This window comes from Athene cunicularia (assembly GCF_003259725.1).
Source record: "Athene cunicularia isolate RWA chromosome 14 unlocalized genomic scaffold, athCun1 chr14_part1, whole genome shotgun sequence".
Lineage (NCBI taxonomy): Eukaryota > Metazoa > Chordata > Aves > Strigiformes > Strigidae > Athene > Athene cunicularia.
In genome coordinates, this window is record NW_020799118.1 from 5,577,486 (window position 1) to 5,590,468 (window position 12,983).

The 12,983-nt window shown below is 40.9% G+C and overlaps 1 protein-coding gene across 1 annotated transcript in view; it reads left to right on the forward strand.

Moving 5' to 3' along the window:
- Positions 1 to 12,983, forward strand: part of ABCC1 (ATP binding cassette subfamily C member 1) — a 58,745-nt gene that overhangs the window by 28,104 nt on the left and 17,658 nt on the right. The window contains exons 13-20 of the mRNA XM_026859057.1: positions 1,344 to 1,547; positions 4,143 to 4,289; positions 4,663 to 4,750; positions 6,182 to 6,251; positions 7,092 to 7,218; positions 8,395 to 8,571; positions 9,618 to 9,785; positions 10,167 to 10,344. Of these exons, the coding sequence (XP_026714858.1) occupies positions 1,344 to 1,547; positions 4,143 to 4,289; positions 4,663 to 4,750; positions 6,182 to 6,251; positions 7,092 to 7,218; positions 8,395 to 8,571; positions 9,618 to 9,785; positions 10,167 to 10,344 (1,159 nt within the window). The remainder of the gene's footprint in view (positions 1 to 1,343; positions 1,548 to 4,142; positions 4,290 to 4,662; positions 4,751 to 6,181; positions 6,252 to 7,091; positions 7,219 to 8,394; positions 8,572 to 9,617; positions 9,786 to 10,166; positions 10,345 to 12,983) is intronic.

Below are 12,983 nucleotides of genomic sequence, written 5' to 3' on the forward strand. Positions count from 1 at the left end.
GAGTGCTTTTAAGAAACCTGTTTTGTTCTTTGACCTGTTCCTGAGGTTTGAACTTGTACATTTTTTTTTCCCCCTTCCTCTATTTAACCCTTAAAGGAAAAGAAGGTCACAGGTGTTGTTTATGCAGAATAAGCAAACTCATGTGTTTTTCAGCTTTACAGCGTATCTGTACATAATGATCTAAAAATTTTGCAGTAGTTAAGACCAAGGTAACAGGTTCTCCAGCTTCTAGGAATGCCCAGTGATTGAACTGGGTTTAGTTTAGTTTTTAACTTGCTGCCTAAGAACCGAACTGCAAACATAAACTACTGTCTGTCTGATGAACCTTAATGAGTAAAATATGTTTCCCAGATGGTGGTTGCAGTGTTGGTGGGTGTGTGTGTGTGTGATTTGTTCTTGGTTTGGTGTTTTTTGGTGTCTTTTATTTTTTCCCTGGAGGTATGAGGAGGGAGAAGTCTTAGTTGTTGGCTGTTCTCGATACCTAGTTGATTTTCAGAGGGGATCAGTTCGTTACGGAGACTGCACATAAGTAAACGTAGACTTAAACTCTCATGTTTTCTATCACAAAAACTACTTCCAACTGTCCCACCATGTGCTTTCTGGTACGGACTTCACTACTAACTGAATTTACCAAATGTCAGAGGAAATTGATTTATTTAAACCTTTTAGCTCCAGGTATTCATCAAAACACAACATAGCATTTGGTCCCTGCATGGGAGAAGTAGGGATATCTAGTCTGTCACAGCCACCCTGCCACTGGTAGTAACTGCACTGCTTCAATCTACTGACTCTGCCTACTGCTGAGGCAGAATATTGTTCAGCTTTGCACCGCCCTCACTGAAATACTTCATGAAAATGGATATTTCTGAAGAATGGATTTTCTTCTTATGACTGAATGAAAACTTTTTGCCTTAGTGCGCCATCACAAAGCCATTGATAGTGCTGAAAATTAAGCAAAACCAAGTTTGGTTTAAGGTTAGATGCAAACTGCACATCACTGAAGCTTGGTTATAATGGCTTTTTTTTAACTGCATATTGTACCTAGGAGGATCCTGAGACCCAGGGCTCCCTGATGCAGGGTTGATCCCACTTAAACCAGCGACACAGTTGTTTTGATCTTGGTTTGGATTTTACATGAAGCATTCTTTCAATTGGTTTAAAACATCTTGTTAATTCTGCATATTTGTTTGTTCAGATAGCATCTCAGATTTCCTGCTTGGGAAGCTAGTAAGCTTTTGATGATAATGAGGTAAATTTTGCCATTGCAAAATACAAAGCTCAGAACTTTGTGGCTCTGCCAAGTATTGTGCTCTGCTAATTATTTTTTGCAATGTTGTTTTTAGGTGGCTCAAATGAAGAGCAAAGACAACAGAATTAAGCTGATGAATGAAATTCTCAATGGGATTAAAGTTCTGAAACTTTATGCTTGGGAATTAGCCTTCAGAGAGAAGGTATTAGAGATCAGACAGAAAGAACTCAAAGTCCTAAAAAAATCTGCTTATCTTGCTGCAATGGCAACCTTCACTTGGGTTTGTGCTCCTTTTTTGGTAAGTGAAACAAATCTAGAAGTTTGCTCTCCTTTTTGGGATCATGCTTTCCAAGGCAGTGCTTGAGAACTTGTTTTGTTTTTTTTAATGAGTGAAAGAGTCAGAATGCCCTCCACAGTGGTGGGAGATTGTCCACAGCAGTGGGAAATTGAACACTTGTGTCTCCACTTCTCTATGAAAAGGCACTACTGTTTTCTTTGAAACTTAATAACATTCAAGTTGGATGTATTATAGAAGACAGTGGCTGAAGGACTTAAAACCAAAAAACCTCCTCTGCATCCAAAGGACTTAAAACCAAAAACCTCCTCTGCATCCCCCTCTATTTTTGGTGGTGTACTTCAGGAACTGAAGATTGAATCTACTGTCAGATTTAAAAGCGGTTTCTAATGTGTATAGTACCTTCCAGGTGGTAACTGTGGCTGACAGAGTAGAACTTAGCTTGTTTCAGCATCTTTGAGAGCAGCAGGTCCTTAGATGAGAGTCCTTGACTGAATGGGACACAGTGCACCGGGCGTACTGCTGGCCTGTGTTCTTCCAGCATCTGTTTAAGAACAATGTGGAGAGATAAAGCCATTATGTACCTGGATTGCTTCAAATTCTTATTTAAAAAAAAAAAAAACCCAAACCACAGCCTCTTGATATGTGAAACATCCTCACTGTGTTTGTGGTTATCTTACATTTAAACTAATAAAAGGAAGAGAAGGGTGAGATCACATCAAAATTGCTTCAGACACTATTAGAATAAGGGGCCATTGCTTTTGTCTGCAGAAGCAAATAAAAGCCATGACTACATTAGGATAAAATATGTGCTGTTCCAGTTGAAGGTGTTTAAGTGTACTTTCCAGTCTCAGATTCCTTCCCCGCAAACATTTGTAATGTTTACATTCTGTTTTGGACATGATGAAAGGCAGAAGCAGTGCCCTGGGTAGGAAACATAAGCTGCATTCTTAAGTGAATGCTTTTCTAAAAGAAGTCTAAGATGGTTTTAATATAAATACATTATTAAGTGAAGTTTCTAAATAAAACTCTGCAGGTAGACTTCTTAATGCTGTTATGTGGAGTCTGGGAAGACAGATTCACCTAACGAGTTGCTCTGTTTCAGTGCACACTGTGTGTGCCAGTGGTTCTGCCCCATAGGGGGTTTGCCACTGGGGCAGAAATGGTACTGCCCGAAGTGCAAGGCTGCAGTTTAACATCTTGCTTCTCAGACTTTTGTTCTTTCATATACGTTCTTCTGATTAAAGAATTATTGAAAGTGCCTACTTGAAAGCACTTCTGGCATGCAAAACTCTTTATTTCCTCTACTCCTTCTGTTTCCATGGCCAGGGCTCTTTAAAACATTGTTTAATAATGGTGTCAGGAAACTATTCATTTTGCAGTACCTTCCCTACTGCTATGTGTACTGATAAGGGTGTATTTTAGACTAATTGCTGGTAATACAAGAGTGCAGACATGCTGCTTGTGAGGTTATTCTTTGGACCCTGTCTTGTTTTTGATCTCTGTGGGATGGATTTCTCCCTGGGATATGGTTGTCCAGACCAGGGATTGTACAAACAAGCTACTGTACCACACACAGCTGAGTCAGCCGCTGTATGAAGAACAATGCATGTCTTCACAGCAGTCGGAATTTTAACAGAAATACTGTCTTCATTCGACGCTATGCTTAGATGAGAGTGATCCTGAGGCATTTGGGCTAATTGTTCCAAGTCTTGCAGGAGGGGGAATGGCAAAGGTTAGCCTATCTTGATTTCTTGTTTTAAGTGGCAGTCCATGGGGAAGAGTTGCTGGATCTTGTGATACCCTGAGGTATGAGTGTTTGTACCATGGAAGAAAACACTGTGAAGGGAAGATCTGAAAGCGAACATTTGGTTTTACTTAGTTTAATTTTAATTTTACTATAATTTAATCAACACATTTTTTTAAAATGTAAAGAGATATATGGATTTTTTGAAAAGATCTTTATGCCTTATGATTGATGATAAAAATGGTTCAGTGTCATTTTCTTGTTCAGCATGGATCTTGAGGTGAATTCTTTAGGCACTATAAGACTTCAGCTGTGTAATGGTGTAGCATTTCAAGTTTCTTGGAAAACAATCTGCCCATGAGCTGTGCTTGGAAATCTGTACAGTGGGCTGTACTTGGCAATCTAGGGTTGGGGTAGTCTCTACAAAATAAACAATGGGTTAGCATTAGGGTGTTTCTGACTTCTCTGTCTATATATGTTACTGGTACCAGGGTACCACGGGGAGTGCCCTAAAACTGAGAGAGAGCAACAAGAAAGACTGACTGATCGTTGCTCTCCTTCCCTTCTCCTGCAGTGTGACCACAAATAGCCTGGGACACTTGTGGTTTCACCCTTGCTGTGCAAAGAAAGTGAGCGCTTGACACCTAAGAGGAGTCATCGACTTCTTTTTACAATAAATTTAAATCGAATGTTGGTTTTGCAAAAAGTGTTACCATGAACAAGGAAATTACCAGAACATTAGTCTGTCTTTGATTTGTAGACCTCTGATTCCCCTTGTCAGACTGTGTGACTCCTAGGTTTGCGGCTTTAGAAAAAGTCATCCTAACTGTAGCCATTACACTTTGTTCCAGGTTGCCTTGTCCACGTTTGCTGTGTACGTCACAATAGACAAGAACAACGTATTGGATGCTCAGAAGGCATTTGTTTCCCTAGCATTATTCAACATCCTCAGGTTTCCATTGAACATGCTTCCTATGGTTATCAGCAGCATAGTAGAAGTAAGACTCTGGTCGTTAACGGGTGTTTCTATGTGGAAGTAGCCACTGGGTGGAAAGATTACGTTCCTGTCTTAGGGAATGTTCACTGGTGAAATTCAGTCACCTCAAAAAGGGAGCTATGCATTTCCTGTGTGTTAAGTGCTGTGCAAGCAGAACTACCAATCCCACTTATGGTGGATGGGTGTTCCTGAAATCAATTATATTTCTTGTGGTTTGGGAATTGCAAGTTTGATGACTGTCCAAGAAACTGCAATGGATTTAAGGAGGGATTAGGAGTGCATAATAACAATGTAGTGTATATGCGGTGCAAAATAACAAGCTCTTAAATGTAATGAGCAAAGTGTAAGATAGTTTTGCATCCTTTCCCATGCAGGCCAGTGTCTCCTTGAAGCGCCTTAGGGTGTTCCTGTCTCATGAAGAGTTAGATCCAGACAGCATAATCAGGGGTCCCATCACAGACGGTGAGTTTCTTTTCCTGTTGAAAACCAGCATGTGCAAGTTCAGGGTGGCTTCGGTGTTTCTTTCACTTTCTGTAACAAATTTTATACATTTTGCATCTTTCACTGATAAATTTTAGCCAGAAAGCAGAAAAGGGAGTTTGTAAAATGAAAATTATATACAGTATCTACCTCTTTGCTCCAAGGTAACCTCTTTGCTCACCCCAACTCCTGTGTCCTAACTACAGAATGGTTGCATCCAAACAGGGATGGTCAACTTTAAAGACTACTTGTTAGACTGTTTTAAGTGTAGCCATTTGAAATTTGTGGGCAGTTAACAGAATCAATGCCTTGCCAAACCCCAACATTTTGGAGAACTGTCATGTAACACTTCAGCACCCTTGAAGGAGAAAGGACAAATCTCAGTTCTGGCAGATGCCTCTACCGTCTGTTTTGTGCAAAGAGCGTTATAACTGAACTGCTGGTTCAGTTATATGGAGCTGTTTAGGAGATACAGAAGCATGAAGACAGATTTACTGAAAAACTAATGCCCTTTTTCTTGCAAAACAAAACTTGGCTTTAACTCCATCAATCACATCTAAATGATTTTTCTTACTTCCTTTTTAGAAAGATAATGAAATCCTCATCACTCCCTCTCATGGCGGTTAGCTGAGTTCTATATCATCTTAGTCACTTGACTTCCCAATAAGCAGTCATCTGCTCTGTTTTCTTTTTCTCTCCATCTTCCTTTTGGGAATATCTCTTCCACTTTCTCAGCTGATAACCATGCATACATGGTTCACAAATCCAGTGTAGGGTTTTGTGTGGTGGGTTTGTTTGGTGGTTGGTTGGGATTTTTTTTTGTTGAATCCATAGTGGGTTGTAATTGCATACTAATGTAAATATTTACATAGGCTAAGTATTTATTGTGTAGTTGAATTAGGAGTGGTATATTTTGAGTTGTCACTAAAAATCTACAGATGCCAGTACCATGTGACATTTCACTGAACTCTATTTTCAGTCAAAGTTATTTTATTTGGTAGTTTGATTTATTTTGCCCTATCATTTTTGTAGTAACTTGTCTTCACCCATAGAAGTGGCAGTTTAGCTGATGCTTCCGTTGAAGCACAAATCAGATTGAGGCTGCTAGTTTCTTGAACTAACTTTGCAGTGCTGCAGTGCAGTAAGGAGGATGCAGCTGAGTAAGTCAGGATCTGTGTATAGCTGACATGTACCTCCACTGAGTAAGTGTAACCTGAGAACCTCTGCTGTCTTGATAAATTCAGTTAAAAAATAACACTAGTTTCTGTTAAGCATTGGGTGGTTGTTCTGCTGGAAAAGTAGCTTTATCCCTCTTGTGTGTGTGCTTAGATTGACTTTGGTGGCATAATCCAAAGCATACAATTTAGCTGCTTGCATTGGCACTTCTATAAATACAAATTTTCTATTTGTCAGCTGAAGGATGCATTGTTGTAAAGAATGCAACGTTTAGCTGGTCCAAAAATGATCCTCCTTCACTGAACAGGTAAGAATTAGTAGCCTTTGTTCTGTTCCATAATCTTGCTGCATGTTAAATGATCTGTTCTCTATTTTTTTTTTTTTTAAACTGTGGCTTCATGAACTAGAGGAATTTACAAAGTACGTTGTATGTATGGAATGCATAAAGGGGAGTAATAAGAGTTATAATGGGAGGAGAGAAAGCCTCAGAAATTTCAGGCTCTTGCTCTGCGCTGCAGATGGGATGAGCTCCATCTAGAGGATGCAGCCAGATCAGCCCCTCGTAGTTATGCCTTGTCCCTCATGTTTGCCCTATGTCCTCAGAGTCTTCCTTTTAAAATACTATTCTCGCTGAACTGTAGCCATCCTTGATTCCCATGCTAGAGAAAACCAGTGTGAAGAGCCTTGAGTATGGTATGACTAACAAAGTAACTGGGATGATGCAGCTACAAGCTGTCAGCTGTCTTCCCTCTGCCCTGTCCCCTTCCTTAATTTTGGCTGCTCTTTCTTGGGCCTTACACTGCGTATTCTTTGGGACAAGGATGCTGTTTGGGAGGTATCATTGGTGTATTTAGATGTGTTCACAGAGCATTTGAGAGAAATATTGGACAGGTTGTATCACAGTGCTTTTTTTTTTCTTCCCCTTTTGACTAATGAGATATTAAGATGCTATGTCCTAAGTATAAGAGGAGCTGGGTACTTTCTGAATGAGAGGTTTTCATTTTTAAACAGTTAAAGTTTCAGTGCCGTGTCAGGATTTGCTGTGAATGTTCACGTTGCATCTGGCTTTATATGGGCTGTTCAGTAGAACATTTTAACTACTGGGATGTGCCAGAAAGCAAGCTGAATTATGTACACTTTATTTCAGCATTAATTTCACTGTTCCTGAAGGCTCCTTGGTAGCTGTTGTTGGTCAAGTTGGCTGTGGAAAGTCTTCACTGCTGTCTGCATTACTGGGGGAGATGGACAAAAAGGAAGGCTACGTGGTTGTCAAGGTGCGATGTGTCTGAAGAACTGTTCAGCTATTTGTGGATGTTGCCAGAGGGATTCTGGATTTCCAAGTGGTGTGAAGAGGGGAAGAGACAGCCTTTCAAATTAATGTGGTTTTTAGCCTGATTTCCTGGCAAGCCATGTATATGCCTTAGCCTGCACTCTGTAATTAAGCCTCCACCCAACAACTTCTAAATTTGTTGGTTTCAGATTTAGCCGAATAGACACAATGATGGAGGTCTCCAAGATAAGTATTCTGGTGAGTCTTGTTGGCAGCCAGGTGTGAGATGGGGAGACCCTGTTGTACATACTCAGCCTGAGGAAGAGCAGTATTGGTTCATACCTTCTTAGACATCAGACAATTACAAAGAGAAGAGGTACACCCAGATAGCCAAACGTGGGAAAACCTCCTGTTGTAACAATTTGTACTTTCTTAGCCATCAGAATTGCACATAGCTCACAGAGAAGAAATGACTTGTAAGTAAGTAAATAAGTAAAAAGTCCTTGTTTTGGATTTTGCTGCTGCTATAATGTATGGAAAGAGAATTGTTTTTCAGAGCAAAACAAATATGTTGCATTTAAAAGAATGCACATTTGTTCATCTCCCAAATTCTGGAAAAATAAAGTAGGTGAGATCTGAATCACTGGTTATTTGTGCAGGAAGAGAAGGGAGAACTAATCCTCAAAGCAAAATACTTTGCAGTAGCTCAGTCTCTTCCTTTGAGTGACTTTTATATAAAAACTACTTCCCTTACTTCCTGCAGAAATCTCTTGGCAGGGATGCATTTGTTAAACACTTGCATTCCAGATTAAATTGTTTTATGCAGAACATAATTTAAAACTATATGAAAGAAACTAATGACTTTTGACATTCAGTAATTGTGCAAACATACTCTCTAAACAAATGTTCCCTCCAAGTTTACGTTAGAGAATCATATTTTGTTTGAAGTCCTTAATTTTCCACTAACACACTTTGTTACATACACTTGTAGAGAGGATTATAAAAATAACGTTTTGGAGGAGGTGGTAGTCCAAGAATTACTTTGTGCAGTTTTGAAATGACCATTGGCAATTTGTGAGGCGATTAGCACTGCCTGTTTCACAAAGCCCTGCTGTGCTTTGACTTTGTGTGCAGACTTCTAGTCTAAAGTACTGAATAAGGAACTTTATTTTTCTTGCAGGGCTCAGTAGCCTACGTTCCTCAGCAAGCCTGGGTCCAAAATGCAACTCTGGAAGATAACATTATCTTTGGAAGGGAGATGAATGAGAGCCGGTATAAGCGTGTGATTGAGGCTTGTGCGCTGCTGCCTGATATAGAGATTCTTCCTACAGGAGACAAAACAGAAATAGGAGAAAAGGTATTTAAATATCCACTCTACTGTAACAGTACTATTGTAGTTAAGGCCATATGACTTCTATTCTACTTTAAGATAAAGTTGTATTGAATTCAAATTCAAAACATTCAGAGTAGAAATCTTCTAGAATAAGAGGCAGATGTGAACAGCATGGTTTCCTTGTCTTTAAGCCTCAAAGGGGAGGAAACCTGTCCTCAATTACAAATGCAAAAGCATCTTGCAATGACAGTTTTTAATTGTCTCTTAAGTTGCCATGATTATAGAGCAGAAAAATGTATGGAAATGAGAAGAATCTTCTGAACACTTAAGCTTTATTTAAAACCAGAAAACCACACACCCCTTCCCCCAAGCCCCCAAAACCAAACCCCAAAACCAACCACCACCTCAAAACTGGCCCTTGGTTACAAAAGTATGTGTGGTGTGGGATTTAGAAACTTGCATAGATGTAGTGCTCTGCTGTGGGAGCAGGATCGGGTGTCCCCTAACCACGTGGCCGGCAGGGTATGGTACGTACCCAGCTTGGTGTTCTGCTGAGCTGACGTTCTCCAGAAGACAGGGATATGCAGGGATGTGAGCTTTGCCTGCTGACTAGTTATAGGTGGGATATAGCTGCCAGTTGACAGCCCCAGATTCAGTAAAGGGTGCAGCTTTATCTTCCTTTTTGGTCATCAGGCCAACCAAATTGTAGAGTGTGGACAGAGGTTATTAAGTCAGAGGCAGCACTGCAGAAATGCAGCTGAGAAGAAAAGTAGCCTCTGAATGTACAGAGTGAGGTAGGTGGGTCTGGGTTAATGGCTTTACAATTGCTTTTTTTGACTAGCGCCTCACTGACAGTGAGAATTTAATAGATGTGCTTCCTTCCAAGAGGACTTAGACTGTGATTGCTTATGCTATTGTGGTAGTGAAATCATTCATCATGGAGATCTGTCTCATACAATGCTTAAATTTCTCTAATTTGCATAAACCACATACGACATGTCTTTTACAAACTGCAGTGAGATATGTATTTTCAGCTGTAAATAAAGGATCATATTTTCTTGTTTCTCCAGGGTGTGAATTTGTCTGGAGGACAGAAACAGCGAGTCAGTCTTGCTCGGGCAGTTTACTGTAATGCAGATGTCTATTTATTTGACGATCCTTTATCAGCTGTTGATGCTCATGTTGGGAAACATATTTTTGAGAAAGTTATTGGACCAAAAGGAATCCTGAAAAATAAAGTATGTCATAATAAGATACTTGTCTCTAGAGAATGATTTGTTTTTCTTTGCTGAGTTCAAATGATTCCAAGTTTGTCAAGTTGCATATTCAGACTTATGTTTCAAATCATCTAAAAAAAAAGAAGGGATCCTTCTGAGATTTTTAGAGGACTTCTATAAACATTGAGTTTCTATATTGAAATGTGCTCTTGTTTCTGTAATTCGGAATTCTTTGATGGAAAAGTCAAGACAAGGACAGTACATTTTCTTTAAAGTCCTGCATGCCTGTCCGCAGTTATTACTGTATTATACACAGAATTCAAAGCAACAAGAGCAGTAGTTCAACCATTGTATGTACTGATTTGAGATGTTGGGAAAACTTTTTGTTTGTTTGTTGTCTAGACACGGGTTTTGGTAACCCATGCAATCAACTATCTGCCTCAAATGGATACAATTCTGGTAATGTCTGATGGAGAAATTTCTGAGATGGGCTCCTACCAGGAGCTGCTGAAGCAAGATGGGGCTTTTGCTGAATTTCTTCGCACATATGCTAATGCTGAACAGAGCGTGGAGAACAGTGGTAAGCTTACAAATAAGATCTCTTGAGATAAGCTTATGTGTGGAATGCTAAGGGAATCATGTTAAAGGAAAAATATTATAGTGCAAGGAAAGTTAAAAGAAATGAGTAGTTCTTGTGATACACCTGTAGGTAGAACGGTGCTTATTTCTTGAGGGCATTGAAGGTTGTGAGATTAAATGCACCTTCTTTCTTAAAATTTAGGAGACTGTGGAGCAGATCTGTAGTAAAATTCCTCTCAGAGCAAAATCCAGATGGTTGTGAGATCAAGTAAAGGCCAGCTGTGGTTTATACACCCTTCCTGTGCTTATTAGGTTGCATCATCTTTATGCCGTGACTTCCTCTGGGGCTGGGGAGGAGGAGGAAGCAGGTCCGTTTCCTAGGTGATGTCCCTCACTCCTCCTGCTTTACAAAGCAGCTGTAGAACTGCACTGATAGAGAACTATACTTCAGGATTTTTTTTTCTTTAACTGCAGGCTGTTGCACTATTGAATTTTAATAAGAGAACTTAGTCTCTTGTCTCCAGCCTGTTTTCTTCAGCAGCTTGCCTGTGGTGATTTCCTGATACTTTTTGGCATGCGCATATGGAAGAGTATGAGGAATGCTTGTACTGTGCTTACTGGGTTTTAGTTGGTGCATGCTTGAGGCCTGTTAGGTAGCAAATGCCAGCTGGTAGTGCTGCAGAGCGGGTTCTCCAGAACAAGGAAGGGATTAAGCCCACTTTTTTCCCTTCATCTTCCCTTTGGAAAACCCTTGGTTCCCACCCATTCCCTAGAGGGAAAACAAGACATTTTTAGTTTACTCACATGCCTGTGGAAGGCAAAACAGAAATGGTGCCACATTTAGCTGTACTGATGAAGCTGTGAAGTGTTAAAGAGGTGTTGAATGGTTGCCTTTGGCAAGTCTCCTCATACTCATTTAAAAGTTCCTTGTCTGAGGACTGTGATGGTCTGCCTTGTTCTCTGAAGCTGCCCTCTACTATTCCAGGGCAGTCTGTGTTGCCAGCCTGGAGGCTGCAAACAGCAGCTTCTTTCCTGGGGGTGCAAGGTGGCATCTTTTCCTGGCTCCCTCTCCTGCATCCAGCCATCCCTGATGGGGAGTTGGACTGGGCGATGATGTGTCGAGCTGAGGCTCGAGGTCAGGATGCCCTGTTGTATGTAGGCTACCTCTTCCCTAGGTAAGGTCTCTTGATATGTCTCAGTCGTCATTCTACAGACTGGGATGCTGGTTTGGGTGGACGCTGTAGAGTGCTCTGTGAGTGCGGTTTCCCACTGTGGGAAGAGTTTTAATGGAAGCAGAATCAGGCTAACTTCTGTGTATTTTCTGTAGGTGCTCCTATAGCTACTGGGTGCAGTCAGACTTGTTGCAGTCTTCAGTGTGCAAGACTCCTGGAGACAAATTAACTTTCTCTGTGCTTCCCTAGGAAGTTAACAAGTTGACTTGTACAAAGATTTGCCTCCTTTAATAGCCTTATTCTTTTAACCTTTTTCTCTTCCCATTTCCAAGTGCGTGGTAGGTTTTGAAGTCCTTTACATTAAACTAAGTTACTTTACTTTTCTGTTTAAATACTGAATCCTCTTTTGGAAAGTGAGACTGTTTTATCTTTTGCCATGCTTCTCTGCAGTTATCTAATAAAACTTCAGTATGACCCTGGTGATTTGGAGAAGATTGTTATATCACAGGGTTGGCCTATTTGCAGCAGATTTCTTTCTCAGTTTTGGTCAAGTGATCTTCTGCCAATGGTAAAAAGTGAAAAATAGGGGCATTATTTGTCTGATTCACAGGGATAATATTAATATTTATCAGATGTGTAAAATATCACTAAATGCTATTAAAAATCACAGGTTCTTGGGTAAACACAGTAATCTGTGATGGGAGTCAGCCTGAGCTAGCTGGAAGGGATGTGCATGCCCACTTTAAAAGGGAGGCTCCCTTATGTCTGAAGCCACATGTTGGCAGCCTGAAAACACTTAATCTGAAGCAAAATAAAAAATTGTGGATTGGTGCTTTCTGGCTGCAACACGTCCTGCTTCTGCAAGGGTAGTAAAGCCTCTCCTCCTACCCAGCCTCTGAGGTTTGATTGCGAGTCTGCTCCCCATTGCTTCCCGGTCCTCTCCCACTGGGATTCCTGCTATCTGTGTGCTGTACTGCTGCCTTTCCCACCCTCAGCCTCACGGTGTTCTGTGTATGGGAAAACTACCCACTCGAGAAATCTACCCCATGTGAGTCTGCGGGATGGCTGAGCGGCGATGTGAGCTCCCCCTTCTCCAGCATCCTGCTTGATGCAGAAGGCAGCAGTGAAGGTGGCAGCAGAAGCTGCTTAGCCACAGGGAGCACAGTGTGCAGTGCTGCTGCTTTCAGCTGCGGGCACATGAAATGGATGCCCTACTGCATCTACTCTGTGTTATCTTGTGCAAAGCAACTGGAACTACATGTAAAATAACCTATCGGGTTGTATAAAAAGCATCCAAATCCCTCTTGCTTTTAGCAGTCTTTCCATTCTCTGGCATTTAGTGTGGCTGATTTGCTGGTGCCAGTACTACTACTGCCTGTGCAGATTGCTCTGGAGTCACAGATCTGCCCTTGACTCCTGTAAATGTATTCTTTTTTGTCGTGTGTGTCGTGTGTCCCCCCCCCCCCCC